General features: G+C 33.5%; 2 protein-coding genes across 3 annotated transcripts in view; one reads left to right on the top strand and one right to left on the bottom strand.

Moving 5' to 3' along the window:
• dsx (transcription factor doublesex) overlaps window positions 1-1,193 on the top strand; it is a 69,543-nt gene extending 68,350 nt beyond the window's left edge. For both annotated transcript variants that reach the window (XR_015771708.1, XM_088049995.1), the window contains one exon: window positions 461-1,193. The gene's annotated coding sequence lies outside the window, so the exon portion shown is untranslated. The remainder of the gene's footprint in view (window positions 1-460) is intronic.
• A 2,567-nt stretch (window positions 1,194-3,760) lies between these two features.
• Window positions 3,761-14,683, bottom strand: LOC148181985 (cysteine sulfinic acid decarboxylase-like). Its single transcript, XM_088037172.1, has 6 exons — window positions 14,406-14,683; window positions 11,894-12,122; window positions 11,574-11,793; window positions 8,872-9,248; window positions 5,990-6,181; window positions 3,761-5,741 (listed from the first exon to the last, which is right to left on the bottom strand). Exons 1-6 carry the CDS (start codon window positions 14,678-14,680, stop codon window positions 5,562-5,564), a joined length of 1,473 nt encoding a protein of 490 aa, XP_087893298.1. The 5' UTR covers window positions 14,681-14,683; the 3' UTR covers window positions 3,761-5,561.
• Between the last annotated feature and the right edge of the window lie 1,189 nt (window positions 14,684-15,872).

Below are 15,872 nucleotides of genomic sequence, written 5' to 3'. Positions count from 1 at the left end.
TCGTAAAATTATGTAGTTCCAAACATTTTGCATGCGTTACCTTTGCGGCAAGTCTCGTTTTTTATTTCCATCTGGGCAGAAAAAAAAAACAATACATTCTGAGCACGTTTTCAGTTAACAATAGCCATTAAAAAGCCGTAAATAAAACTGATATAAACGAAATTATGCATAAATGACAAAATGTAGCCGCCATTTTGCAATAAAAATGAAACAGTTACAGGTATACCAACATATTATTTATTCTACCATACTTTATGGCTCATAAACATTTTTAGTTTGTGGGCAATTATACAAATTAACTATGGCCAGTGCGGTGATAATAAAACTTTAATGGGTTTTTATTAATTAGTAGTTTGCGGAATATGTTCTCAAGGTGACGGAAATATGGTGTTCCACCGATTCTTCTTATCTTTTATTGCATAAACAGTGTTTTAATGTGATTTTTATGTCATTGTTTCAGATGTTGCGGAGCATCATCAAATAAAATGAAGTGTGTTGTGATTGTGCATGCGTTGCATCACCTTAAGTGTTGTAAGTATGTTGCTATTTCAAATTTCAAGTCAATCCGTCTCGTCAAAGGTATAATCGTCCTAGCCGTTACAATAATATAGCAATAAATTGTTCTACAGTGCGGGAAGTAAACGTTACCTCCCGCTCAGGGTTCCTCCAGCTCGCGCGAGCTGGCGCCACCCTCTGAGTTTGGAATTGTTACTTTAGCGTCCAAATTTCAAGCAACTACCGTGTTATGTGTTATAGCAGTAACTGTACATAAGTTAATATTTTTTCTGTACAAAGAGTGTCTGCAAAAGCTGTCTTGTGTTTTTATATTTTAAGGATTGTGGCCTAAAGACGGCCTTGTGATACAAATGACTTACTATTATAGAATAGTGTTAATGTTACTTCCAAGATTTGACCGAATTATTACTGTTAGGTAATAGAATGTCTCAAACCTTCACTGATTGGTATGAAATGGTGGAGTGGAAACCCATCACAATTGTTTTATAGTTTTACATCTGCGGTTTTTGTGGTTTTTCAGTACAACAAAAATACTTATGTAATTTAGCAAGTCATTTATGACATGTATTTAATCAATACTTATAAAATGTATGGTAATAAATTTTAAGTACATTACTATAGCTCTTAGCATTTTACTGTCTTATAAATGTATAGCTCAATATAGTTATGTTTACTAATCACGTCTTATTTTTGTACAATTTTTGTGTTACGTCTCTGTCTTTAGGTCTTCCAAGCGCCACGACCTACGGTTAATCCAAATATTAAAATCGCGAAAAACATTGTCCATCATTTTTAACAATTCTGCATGATAAAACTCATTTCTACAAACACATAAACTGCTTCATGTAAAAAAAACGTTTTGTTTTAAAATAAACTTTAAAAGTTTGTTTAAAATAAGCTCAAAAAGAGTTTATTTAAATATGCAATGTTAAAGAACAAAAACAAAAACACATAAACACATAAACTGCTTCATGTAAAAAAAACGTTTTGTTTTAAAATAAACTTTAAAAGTTTGTTTAAAATAAGCTCAAAAAGAGTTTATTTAAATATGCAATGTTAAAGAACAAAAACAATAACATACAACCATAACAATTAATAAACAATTCAAAAGAATAATGAAAAAGAATTACAAATGCAATGGATTAAAATATCACGGCGTCGAAAAATTTACTAACGAGTTTGGGATGAAATTCAACAATTTTGCTTCTCACCTATATGTATCTTTTTTTTAAAAGTTGTTTACGAAAAGTTTTTTTTTTCAAATATTAGAGTCAAGAGTATTGCCGAAACAGACAGAAACAATATTTTAATTGGCTTCAAACATTTAACATAACACAAATGAACACAACTGGAATAATTTTTGGTCAGTTTTTGCAAACTTCCGGAAATTTTTTCTGCATATTTTTAAAAACTGTGCCTACCATAAGTGAAATGAACTTCTTTAGCTATTGGTACATGATAAAATGTTTTTTACGGTAGAGTTATTCCATTTGTTAAACTTGTAGATTCGTTTTATATACAGGTGTTTTTGAAAGGCATGTACAAAAATGTGTGATAATTCCTTGTCACAAATTAACCCTTTAAAGAGAAAAAATTGTCAGTAAAAGTTTTTTTGTTTTGGAGATAAAATTACACAAAAATTTAAATTAATTTACTTGGGCGCCACTGATTTAAAAGTGAATAATTAATCGAGTTGCTGGTTGTTTTGGAAACAACTCAAGCGTTTTCTGCTAGTGGTGTAGAAAGGATTGGGGTTAATTTTACCTTGTCAGTTTTTGATTTAAAAATTGGTTTTTCATACTTCATAGTCCTTCTGGAAAAGCGCAGAATTTTTTTGTATATACATTTCAAGAACACCTGTATATTTACATATATTATTAAAAATTCTTCTCCTCCTTCAATCCCAATTAAGATGACAAAAGTGTTTTTTTAAATTTTATTCTTCGCATATAAATTTTATAAGGGTCGGTAAATTTGTGTAATACAGAAGATCTGGTATTACATAGAAACAAAACGTATTTTTTTTATATTTTATGTCAATTGTTTTACACATTAAGTCACTCATCTTTTTCGCATATTAGAAATTATGGCCAATTTTTTTTCTCATTTTTGAAACTGGACTAACCGTGGACCCCAAAATTCAGGTGCGTATCCCCACATTTTTAATTTTTCCTCCAAAAGTAATTAAACACTCTTCTCTTTGCTTTAAACTACAAACTTAGCGCGTGCGGTTCAAATTTCGCGGTGTCATCGCCGCCAAAACTGTTATCTCATCCTCTTCGCGTGTTGCCATGTACTTAGACTGGTTCGTGCATCCTCCGGGTCTTAATTACAATGTAACCAGGAGTGAGGTAAAATCAGGCATACAAATGTGTGGACTAGGCCTAATGGGGACACCACTTAAAAAAAACGCGCCTTTGCTCTACCCCTCGGGTGGTGTGGAAAAGAGTAGCAATTTAATTCAATTATTTGCTTCAGTTGCTGCATTCGCAGTCAGACTCAGTTCAGGCTATAAATTCAAATTGTGAGGGAAAAATTATGCGGTTATGAGCAGATAAGCAGACGTTATTCACCGCGGAAAGTGATACTTTCCTTGACCCAAAAGTTGGAGTTTGAAATGGGGAAAATCGACGTGTCTTCTTCGTCAGAGAAATTTTTATAAAAACAATGAATTTTGGAAGTAAAAAATATTGAAAATAAGGGGGTAGAACGACGAATTTCGCATTGATTTTATTGATTTGAAGTACTCTTAAGTCTGCAATTATTTTGATCTGAAGCAAAATAGGAATGTTGAAAGTGAAAACAGCTTAATTAACATCTTAATTTGACAGCCTGCTTTTTGATCTTTCAGATTTTCTTGGATTAAATTGCCTAAAAGGCTTAGATTTTCTCGGATTTTTCCAGATTCTCTTTTTTTTCTTGCTATAACGTGGTGCCCAATTGAGAGCCTACACCTTATATTATATTTTTTCTTCTTTTAGTGACAATAAAATTTACAATTTACAAACCATGAAAGACGCAGCTTGTCTGAATTATGAATTTTCCACTTAGTTCAATATTAAAGAGCAAAGCCCGTTGGTTTTTAATTTATTTTCTTTTAAACTTTTTATTCTTATTTTCATTCATTTCATTTCAAAAATTGAAAAACACAAAATATGAAGTTATTTAAAACTTTCTTTGCTAAATGTTAAATGACAAAATACAATAAATTAGGTGCTCTCGGAGTTCTGTGGATTTCGCTTTTTTCGTGGATTTAGCTTTTTTTATAGTATAATATATATGCAATGGCAAATTAATATCCAACGTCACGGAAAAGCGAGATCCACAAAATTCCGAGGGCCACCTAGTTAAATTGCTTAAAAGGCTTGGATTTTCTCAGATTTTGCCAGTTTCTTAGATTTGCTTAGACTCTTGGATTCTCAGATTCTTATTATGTTTAACGCTATTATTCTTGCATTTTTGTATTCTTTCATTCTGATGCTTCTTCCTACATTTTTAAGTTCTCGTAGCTCTTCAGATTCTCTTAGATAATTTTAGATTTTCACATTTTGTTGGTTTTTTCTTGGACTTTTTCTATGTTTCAGTCTTAAATTGAAATTCCGGAATCTAAGATAAAGCATTCTTAGCACCCACTTAAGAATCTAGTTTTATTCTTAGACCTCATCACTTGTGCGAAACGCGAGATTTAATCTACAGCGAAGTGTATGAGACGTTCAGAATTTACGTGGTGTAACTCTCCGGTTATTTATTTCTCTCGATTTCCTAATGGTGTTCTAATGTTGGCACTTCGTATTCTTTTTTGTTGTTTTACTGGAAACAATGACGTGCGTGTGTGTTTTAGTACCGCCTTAAGATGGTATCTGTAGCTGGAAGAAGAGGGATGAAAATCGCTGGGTAAGGAGGTTCAAATAGTTTTATATGAAATCCATAAAAGCTGCTACTTTAAATTAAAACAAGTAAAGATACTTACCTTGATGCCTGAGATATGCTATCAACTCACAGACCTACCTACATTTAAAGCTTTTACGACTGAAAATTTATAGCCTATAAACCAATTTTATTGGCTAAGTTTTATTATTTAAGTTCTTGTATTTTCATGTCAGCAATTGAAAGCACTGTTTTTCTTATGTAATAAAATATTTTCTTTTCTCCGTATAAAAATATTACTTCATACTGATCAAGTTATAAATGATAAATTTTCCCATTATAATTTTATTAGCTAACTTTTGAAACTATATAGCTACCAAAGTGGAAGTTATTACACAAAAAACTAATAATGATTTATTTCTGCATGCAAGCGAATTTAATAGGCGAGTTTAGATGTGCTTGCTTCTATCTACACGTGAAATACGACCACTTAACTACGTCGTGGAGAAGTTTTGATGCTCATCAAGAGACAAAGAGCATCTATAGAAAAATTTGTAACTCCAAAGTTCGTTTAAATAAAGTTATATTTCACTTGTGTTTTATTCCCCCTACGGCTCCTTTTATTGAAATTAAAAACTCATCAAGGTAATCCCAATTTTTCGGCCAGACTGTAATCAGAGACCACTTACGTGCAAGACTGTAATTTCTCCGTTTAGAGCTTCTCAAAAATTTTGTAGCGGCGGAACGATTCCACGCTGGTGCCAAGTAGTTTGAGGACTCGAAGCAATATAAAGACTTGAATACATGCATGATAAGTTTTATTGAGCAATATACCTAGTTTAATGTCTTTGTGTGAAATCTTCTAAGACGACGGTCTAAAGAAAGTGCAATATCGTGCTACTTTGAAAAATAATTAAGATTGCATGTATAATTTGTAAGACAAGCAATATTGTGAACTTAATTAAACACAGCAACCGATTAAAATATTCAATTATAGCATTGCATTTATAATCGCTGGGGAAAATTTAATAACGTAATTACCAATAATACTAACAATCAATCAACTATTCTTGCTTTCTAAAATTTCTCTCAATTTAAAGTCGCGTGCGTGTTCTGTAATTACCGAAGTTGCGAATATGTGGCGCCATCTCTGGGACTCCCCCGCAATCCTCAATTGATTACTTGAAAATAGCCGAACCAATCTCAGAAATAAGGTCAAGAATATAAATCACGTCCTTCTTTGTCAAAACCGAGTTCTGCGAGACGAACCTGAAGAAATTCGGCAGGTTTTTCAGCGGCTGGTACCCCATCATTACAGATCCATGCTTTACCATTACTGCTTTGATCTGTGGCGCCACCTGTTGACGAGAATCAACATTACGATGTTACAATCCAACCCATAGATGTCGCTTGAAAATTTGTTTGAAGCGCGAAACTCGACAACTATTTATCGTCGTAATGTGTCTTTCGGTCCTTCGAGTAACATAACGTAGTAATCTAAACTACTACACACAATGAATTTGTGAAATGAAGCGTTGATCCCAAGCTGTTACGAGACCACTAAATTATGTGTTATAATTTACGCGGAGATTTATGGCGCTCGTACCTTGTGAAGTTGTGTGCTATAATCCAAGACGTTCTGTTTTCCTTGCAGGTATCGCGGTAAATACCAAAAGCAAACATTCATGTACTGCCGGGGCGAAACTAACAGAAAATCGTGTCTTCTGCGGATCTGTTCCTCGAAATACTCGGCCAAATCCATTAAGGTGTCGATGTGATTCGCGAATCCGGAAGAGCCCTAAAACACGACAGGAATGAAATGTTGCCACACCCCGTTGATTTTTATGATGGGGGAGGCGGTCGGGGGGTTTTTTCGTAAATGCAGGGTGGAACTGAGTTGTTTTGTTTCAATGAGATCACAGTTTTTCATCGTATGACGATTTTGGATTGCGCGTGAAATTCTGCGTAAAATGAGCATTAATTCCTCAAGATTGCTCTACAAATTGATGTCGATCCAAATAGATCGTTTGAACCAGAAATGTTTAGCTACAATCGCTCCTAATTCCGCTATTTGTGGACGTATGGAAATTTGCAGCACAGTTTTGGATTCTGCGTGAAATTTTGCGAAAAATTATTGCCAATAGCAAACACTAAAGATCTTTTCTAATCTTTGGTTTGACCCCTGTTAGGTGCGTAACTTCTCGTCTAAACGACGGGAAATCGAAAATCGAAGTGTGTGGTTAGAGAGTGCGAGAAGAGCTCATTTATATTTATATTATTTTGGTGGTCGAAAGTGTGGTTTAGAAGCTCGGTTTGGCGGAAACGTGAACGCTTTGGAAGAAATTTAAATTTAGGTTTGATTGATAAAAATTAGTCTCTTCAATTTTTTTTTGAGATTTTACTGAGTTAAAAGTTGAAAAAAGTAAATAAAGTTTGATCGACTTTCGATTTGCATGGACTGAAAAATTTGTATTTTGTTTCTTAACCAAGCGGAATGTAATTTACAACAGACTCCTCCCTGTTCTCTATTTTGTTCTTTATCTAAATATATTTTTATTTCACAGAGATGTTATGAAGAGAATTTATTAAAATATATTTGAGGTAATTATTCCATATCAAATCGACCAGTTTGGACCCCGACCCTTTTTGATTTGGTTGAAAAAATTTTAGCTTTTTCTAACCTTTGAGAAACAGTTTTCGGTATTTTTTTCAAATTTTTCTACTTAATCTAAAAAAAAATTAAAAAAATGACGAACTTCGAGAAAATATAGGGTTTTTCTCAAAAATTCATTTCTCGAAAATTTTATTGAATTTATTATCTCAACATTTTTTTGTTTTTTTTCTGAAAAGTACAATTCAAAACAAAAATTTTGAAAATAAATAACGTCCCAATAAGTTAATTTCAGAAACACTTATACCTAGGTGAAAATGTAATAACCATTTTTTTGAAAAACTTTTTTTGCTTGGGAACAAAAATTTGAGAACCGGGTTTTTTTGGTTCATTGGAAAAAAGGGAAAAATCTCTCAATAATACACTCACGGTCAAAAATCTTGCACCCCTTTATAAAACCATGAACATTATTAAAATTTTAATATGAGCATAATTGTACTTCGGCATTCAACTAGACGAAAATTTCTAAATAATGTTTTTTCGAAAGTCTTCAATTTTATAAACTAAAAATTTTAATAACAAAAATTTAGAAATATTTGGTTCGTCCTAAAATAAATTTTCCAAAATTTACATTTCTTGTTCTAAAATTTTGTACTTTGGCACAGTTAACGAACACTTTAAATGTAGTAAGCTCCCTAAATTTCATTGTCATGACTAAAAAACTAACAAAAATACGAATTTTAATAATAAAAATTTAGAAATATTTGGTTCGATCTAAAATGAAATTTTCTAAAATCTCCATTTCTTGTTCTAAAATTTTGAACTTTGGCACACTTAATAAACACCTTAAAACTAGTAACCTCCCTAAATTTTATTATCATAACTTAAAAATTAACAAAAATACGAATTTTAATATTAAACATTTGGAAATATTTGGTTTGTCTTAAAAAGATATGTTTTAAAATCTTTATTTCTTATTATAAAATGTTGCACTTTGGCACACTTAATGAACACCTCGAAAAGACAAATAACTTTCAGCCAAATCGTAACGGGTCGGGATCAAAAGTGGTCTATTTGGTATGGTATACTCCATTTTTAACAGTTTAGTGTCCTGCTAAATAAATGATTTTTTTACGAATTCGAAAAATACAAAAAAATGCTTCAAATTGACCTCTTTTCTGGGACAAGGAAGTCGTAAAATCCAAACAAATCAAAAAACGAAATTCTCCGAGAAATTGCAGACAAAACCCATAAACAAAATTAATAAAATTCGTGTGGCAACTGCAACAAATTTCCATTGCCTCCATTATAATTGCTAATATGTTCCACAAAATGCCACCGAAAATCATTGCGACAGAATTTAATTTAAAATTCAAAATTAACAATATCATTGAATTCCTGGCTGATCTGCATGAGGTTTAAATCAAAACAATTGCATACAGTTTGATTTACTAATTATAAAAATAAAATACTGCGTGTAATATATTTCCGTTATCCGGATAAACTCATTGGAAGAACAAAATAAATTGCTTTCATGCTGCGAGCTTTGAATTAAATCCCCTTTTCATTGCTCTGGTATAATAAACTAATAGCTGTTAGGCGTTGAATGTTTTGAAGATATTACCGCGGAAAATAGATCAAAAGATTTGTTTGCACTTTTTTCTAAGTTTGCCGATCCTTCCCTTATTCGTGTTCATAGCAGGAAAACCGACTCCCACGTTGCAATTAATTATTTTAAAATAGTTTACTTTGTTGGGGGTAATTTCGTGTACCATTACTGCTTCGTAATTTCCCGACAAGAAAAGCAATTAGAAGCAGTGGTCTAAACAACCGCAAGTTAAAGTTCGCCCATGTTCCGACAAAAATTAAAAAGCTACCTTCGCTTTCCACATAAACCAGAACTTGAACACGTCGCATTTCCTCCCACATTGTAGATATTTGTCTCCGTGATCGTAAGATCTGTCATAATATTTATCCTTCTGGAAGAGGTATTCAGCGTTTCTCGCATGGCACTGGCGGAGAATTTCTTTGTTTTTCACCAGGAGCAAGGAGCATTGTTGGGGTACAGCCAGAAGTTTATGAGGGTTAATGACGATCGAATTCGCCCTTTCTATTCCATTAAGTTTCGCCCTGTGTTTCTGCGAGAAAATCAGACCTCCACCCCACGCAGCGTCGATGTGTAGCCATACGTGGAATTTTTTGCAAATTTCTGCAATCTCATTGACTGGATCAAAAGCGCCCCGAACGGTTGTTCCTGCAACGAACGGGCTTAGATTAGGATTTTACGGGCTTTGACTATTGATGGGATGATTTGTCGAGCCAACCAATTAAAACTTATGAATTTGTAACTCATAATTGGATCATCAAATTACGGATACATGCAAGGTCGGCTGATTTCAAATGTGCTAGTTAAAACTTTCAAAGTTTTTCAATGTTGTTGTTCCGTAATTTCTGTTAAAATTGTATTTATTTTCTACAAGCTCGTAATTTTGTTAGCAAATTGTGCTAACAATTCAAAAAGCGATTTACGTCAACAGACTGGGGAAATATAATCCAACTGTCACGCGGATAGATAGTCATTATTAGAATAATACATAAAACGAGCTCGATCAAATAAAATGTGTGTTATAGATTTAAATTCGAGGCTGCATTTCACACCGGCGAATACAGTCGTTGAATGGAATACAATCAATTCAATAGAATGCTCTTTACATTCTCGGAGGCGCAAAAATGAGTGACGCGGCACATTCGTACAATTAACAGTTTGATAGTCTAGCCAAATAGACACATGTGTGGGCGTTTATTTTATTGTTTCAAAAAAGTCAAAAGTCCTCATCTATAGATGTGCTGCTAAAAAAGTTATGCGGTGGTAAATGTCAAAGAAAACAAATATTTGCAAATATCTTGTCACTGGTGATTCCTATGGCAAAAATTCCTATTATGAAAATTGTACCTTATCAAATTTGTAACAAAAAAGATCCCGTAATATTTTTCGTAATAGTTACCATTCTTGAGGTATGAAAGTATTTTTCAAAATTTCAAGAATTTTATTCTTTTGTGCACACAGTCGAAACATAGAACTTTGTGGCTTTTTTTTAGATTGAGGAAGTATTGAGTGAACTTAACCCACGAAATTTTCTAGCAACTTATGAAATTAATCTTCTATAAATTCTTTTCCATGGTACTTATTTTCTTCAAGAACTTCTTCTAGTTTTTGAGAGTCCTCAAAAGAACAGGATGGATTTTATGTATATCTTTTTTGAAATCGTACAATTTGGACTCATTTACCTAAGATTCAGGTAAGATGAACCGCGGCAATTACCACATATTTTTGAAACAAAACTTAACTTTTTCACGCAAAATTAAAACTATAACTTTAACCATCATTAAAACAATTACTTTTTAGGCGACTTCAACTGAAAATGGAATTTTTAGGCTTCAAAAGCGGCCTAAAATTGAGTCTTTTCCGGCCGCAAACATTTTTGGCCGATCTATCGTAGCGCCATCTATCCATAGTTTTGCATATTACATCAAGATACCGATATTACCCTCAATTTTATAATTATTTGGGTAAAATCAAATCGGCAAACTGCTGTAAAGTGCAACAAAGACGTGTTGAATTATTGAAAATGAACATGGATAGCAGTGCTGCTGTAACAACATCAAAAAGCACATCAAATCTAAGTCATACAAATTGTGAAGCTACACATGCCGAAACTGCAAATGTAAACAAAAAAATATGAACTTTTCTAAAGGATTCATAAATATTTCCAATTATTCAGTTGTTATAAATGATTAAATCAATAAATCATAGGTAAAAATTAATTAACTAGTAAATTTAATGATGTCGCCTAAAAAATTTTGTGTGTATCACGGCCAAAAAGTGCCATTTTGCCCTCGCCTTCTTTCTGGCCTCGGCTATCGCCTCGGCCATTAAAAAAAGGCTCGGCCAAAAAAGAAACACTTTTTGGCCTTGGTACACAAATAACTATTTTAGGCGACTTAAACTGGAAATGTAATTTTTAGGCCTCAAAAGCGGCTTAAAAGTAAGTCTTTTCTGGCCGCAAACATTTTTGGCCGATCTGTGGTGGCGCCATCTATCCATAATTTTGCATATTACATCAAGATACTGCCAATTTTATAAATATTTGGGTAAAATCAAATTGACAAACTGCTGTAAAGTGCAACAAAGACGTGTTGAATTATTGCAAATAAACTTATCTAGCAGTGCTGCTGCAACAACATCAAAAAGCACATTAAACCTAATTCATACAAATTGTTTATTTTTGTTGCAAATTTGATAAGGTACAATTTTTAGGTGTTTTTGTTATTGGAGTCATCCGTGACAAGATATTTGCAAATATTTGTTTTCTTTGATATTTACCACCGCGTAACTTTTTTAGCAACACACCTATCGATGGGGACTTTTGACAATTTGTTTAGAACAATAAAATAACATGCACAAAAAAATCAGCTTTATGCGAATTATTCCAAGGTTCAGATTTATTTTGCCTGAACTATTGATGGGTTTCAAATTGGATTTTGGTAACGTCAAATGGTTGAAAAATTAACAAAATACCCAACGTGGCGACGACGATAAGGGGAACCCCCCCATCCTCCCGCGCCTTGACAATTTTTTCCTCCAAATCCCCGGGAAGCATTTGTCCAATATCATCTGTCGAAACCAGCACAACATTGTCTTCCCCCATTCCCACGAACGACGCAAACTTGTAAATAGAATAATGACACTCCTCTGACGTGAATAATACGAATCGTGACATTCCGGAACACCCCAACTTCTGTAAAATTTTCCTGCATGTGTTAGGATTACTGCTAAACTTTATATGAACACTGCGAGTCTCGTCGCCACTCTAACAACAATTAGATTTAATATCGTACCTTAATATCCGGACAATGGTTGAATCTCGCCAAGTTGATGGCTGTGCCATTAGCGGTCGACCCTCCTGGACAAAACAAGCCGTCACCCCATTGCGGCCCCACCATTCGGCAAACTTCTCCTATGATGTGTGTTTCCATCAGGGTAAAAACCGGAGCCACTTCGTAAGTGTATACAGAGGCGTTCAGAGCGTCTGTCAACCATTGTCCTGCCAAACCGTAGGGGTCCAAACTGAAGAATCAATGAGTTAGGGGATGTTTTCGGGGGAAATTAGACGGAACGAGCTTTGTTTCACCGCAAGAAAAGAGGAAAATCTCGCAATAATACACTCACGGTCAAAAAGCTTGCACCTTTTTATAAAGCCTAGATAAATATAAAATTTCAATATGGGCAAAAATTTCCAAATAAGGCTTTTTCGAAAGTCCTCAATTTTCTAAACTAAAAATTTAATAACAAATATTTGGAAATATGTATTTGTTTTGTTCTGAAATAAAATGTTCTAAAATCTCTATTTATTGTTCTAAAATTTTGCACTTTGGCACACATAATTGAACCCTTAAGAAGTAATAACCTCCCTAAATTTTATTGTCATGATTTAAAAACAAAAATACGAATTTTATTAACACAAATTTAGAAATATTTGGATCTTTCAAAATGAATATTTCTAAAATCTTTATTTCTTGTTCTAAAATTTTGCACTTTGGCACAGTTAATGAACACTTAAAAAGAAGTAAGCTCTCCAAATTGTATTGTCGTAACTAAAAAACTATCAAAAATACGAATTTTAAAACAAAAATTTGGAAATATTTGGTTCGTTCTCAAACCAATTTTTCTAAAATCTCTATTTCCTGTTCTAAAATTTTGCACTTAAGCACATTTAATGAACACTTCAAAAGTAGTAACCTCTCCAACTTTTATTGTCATGAATCAAAAATACGAATTTTTTTAACAAAAATTTAAGTATTTGGTTCGTTCTAAAATGAAATTTTCTAAACTTCTATTTCTTGTTCTAAAATTTGCCACTTTGGCACAGTTAATGATCACTTTAGAGGTAGTAACCTCCCCAAATTTTATTGTCGTATTTAAAAAACTAAGAAAAATACGAATTTTATTGACAAATTTTAGAAATTTTGGTTCGTTCTAAAACTTTATTTTCTAAAATCTCAATTTTTTTGTTCTTAAATTTTGCGCTTTGGCACAAAGTTAATGGACACTTTAGAAGTAGTAACCTTCCTAAATTTCATTGTCACAACTTAATAAGTAACAAAGATACAAATTTTAATCAAAAAAAGTTTGTGTAAATTACATTCCCGCCAAATATATCACTGCAAATATGAAAATTACAATGTAAGAGGTCGGCTCGTTTATCACTAAACCGGTTAACTGCTTGTTGATACACCTACATTTAATTCCCTGCGGTTATTAAACCGTTCGTACAATTTATGAGTGAAACATGTTCAAATGCTCTTTTTGTTTATTACCTTTTTAAAATCTAGCTTCTAGAAACATGCCATAGAAATAAAAATATAAGAAACCAGGATAAAAAGTTGCAGATGTTAACAAGTTTTGTGGTTATTTTATTGCGCCAGATATCGTATGTGGGAGATTTTGCGTTGCTGCTTCGCTAATTTTTGCAATCCGCCCAAGGCGTAATTTATAATGAAAATCTTTGATATTTTATTACCTCGAACTAGACGCAACGTGCTATCTTTACCAAGTGAATTACCCAATTATTATTAGTTTTTATTTCGAGTTGAGCGTGTTTGAAAATATTTTCCGGCGCATCCACCATAGTTGAAACATTTTTTTTATTTTTTATTGTGTTTCCACTGACCCCCATGCATGAACAATTCACTTTCTATTGATTTTCACTTAACGGACTTGGAATTTATATCTGTCCCGAATAGTCAGATTTTTCTGCGCTCTAAATTTCCCTTGTTGAAGATCCCTAAAAAATTAACAGTAAACGCAATTTCCGCGCATTCAAGAAATTCACACGTGTGCTGCAAACCACCGGAATTCGGGCTTGTAAATCAATCTGTCGGTGCACGCATTCCCGTATTGCACTAAATTTTAATGAGACTAGCTGGATCGTAAAGTAGCAATTTGCTCTTTTCGCTGAAAGAAGTGGAGCAAATCTCTGCACTACTTTTAAGACCGCGGCATAGACAATTAATTTATGTAGTTGAGAACATAAGAACTGCGCTCTAACGAGACTTTGTAGCCGCTTTTACATTACGGTTAACATCAACACGTCCTGTTGATCTATCAAACAATTTGTGGGTTTTTCAATTAGATAACTGTTAAGCAAAAAATGGGGATTTACGGCGCTTTGAAGCACGTCTGTAATATTTTTTTGTCAAGTTTTATTCTGGAAAGAATTCGGAGCTGCTGTAAATTAGAAAACTAAATTAATATCGAAGCGACATTATTTACATTAAATCGCAGAAATTCTTGGAAACTATTTAAATTAGAGCGCGTTTGTGGAATTCCCGACAAAGTTGAAGTACTCACCCTGAAAATAACTGGTTGATAAAGTACCGATGTCCGGTCTTCACACTAAACTTGATCGTATTTCTCAAGAACAACAATAACTTCTCTTGAGTCACGCCACTTTGCTCTAGAGAAAAATCAAAACATTCCTCGAGTTTCCGAGGTGGCTGCCACAAAACCACTTTCGTTTCATTCGACGCAAAAACGACATCTTCGAACAATATTTCGACAACTGCTCTTAAAAAATTCTCGTGCTTATCCCTATTCGGGACCGGCTGGAAGTCCGCAGCACTCATAATGTAATTTACTCGCCAAATTGAATTAATAAAGGGACGAAATTGCGTTTTTATTCACACAGAAAAATTAAGTAATGATTGAAGCATCCTAATTAAATTCGCAGAGGTCGATATTTAAATTAAGCGACGTGCTCGAAATTAGGAAAAGGTTGCTCAATTTCCATCTCATTGTCTTCCAAGCGGGGCCATAAAAAATAAATATGAGTGTGTAAGAGAGTTATTAGCTCATTAATACTGTATCCTTAACTTTGCAAGTCCCTGGGAGTATCGTCTTAATATTTCCTCGCCTCAGACTCGAAATTAAATACATAAATTACCTCGCTTGTGCTTTTGTACAATTGTTTCCACAATTTATATTTACGGTGATAACATGTTTGTTGCTTTAACAACTGTTGAGGTTTAACTGCAACCACTTCAAGCAAGAAACGTGCAATAGGCCTCTTTCTAAATTAATTGAACTCTGCGCTGCATGTTTTGTTAAATTATAGCCACCGTGAAATGAAAGAACCGCAAATGCCTGTTTTTATCGATGATACTAGAGCCATCCACAAAAAATCGGAAATTACTGGAGCCGCATTTTTTACCGAGCAGGCCAGTAAATATTTAAAGTAGGACAATTTGTAATTATCAGGTTTTTAGTATGTCACGTTTCGGCGCAAAAAAGGCGCACTGGATTCACTGTTTTTTTTTTCTTTCCTGTTGTCTTTTCGCGAGGTGTTCACTTAATTCCGGTTGAAAAAGCGCGATTAGGATTAAGGACACTTGGATAACGAGTAACGCTGGAGATTAACGGTGCAGTATTTCTGTTTTCTTCAAGGAAGTAGTGGACCCGGCGCATCCATCAAATTTTTACCTGAATCTGATTAAATTTTTGAGCTTGTTTTATTGCGTGGAGGTCAAAGTTTTTACCTTAGAATTTCAAATTATTAATCTGCAGTATTTCTGTTTTCTTTAAGGAAGTAGTGTGGTCCCGGCGCATCTACCAATTTTTTACCAGAATCTGATCAAATTTTTGAGCTTGTTTTATTGCGTGGAAGTCAGCTTTTTTTACCTTAGAATTTTGAATTAATAATTTGCAGTATTTCTGTTTTTTTTTCTAAAGAAGTAGTATGGACCTGGCGCATCCACCAAATTTACCCCAGAATCTGATCAAATTTTTGGGCTTGTTTTATTGCGTAGAAGTCAGAGCTTT

Source organism: Gnatocerus cornutus, chromosome 1, assembly GCF_029298725.1.
Source record: "Gnatocerus cornutus isolate USDA-ARS CGAHR chromosome 1, icGnaCorn1.1, whole genome shotgun sequence".
In the NCBI taxonomy this organism is placed as follows: Eukaryota; Metazoa; Arthropoda; class Insecta; order Coleoptera; family Tenebrionidae; genus Gnatocerus; species Gnatocerus cornutus.
The sequence above is the reverse complement of the archived record's forward strand: the minus strand, read 5'-3'. Positions and strand labels throughout refer to the sequence as shown.

Bases quoted from the DNA above. Each gene is read 5' to 3' on its own strand.
- LOC148181985 (XM_088037172.1), bottom strand. From the start codon at position 14,680: ATGAGTGCTGCGGACTTCCAGCCGGTCCCGAATAGGGATAAGCACGAG. The intron at 12,123-14,405 runs GTGAGTACTTCA...TTGATTCTTCAG, and splicing joins ATCAACCAGTTATTTTCAGG to TTTGGACCCCTACGGTTTGG. The intron at 11,794-11,893 runs GTACGATATTAA...AAAATTTTACAG, and splicing joins ACCATTGTCCGGATATTAAG to AAGTTGGGGTGTTCCGGAAT.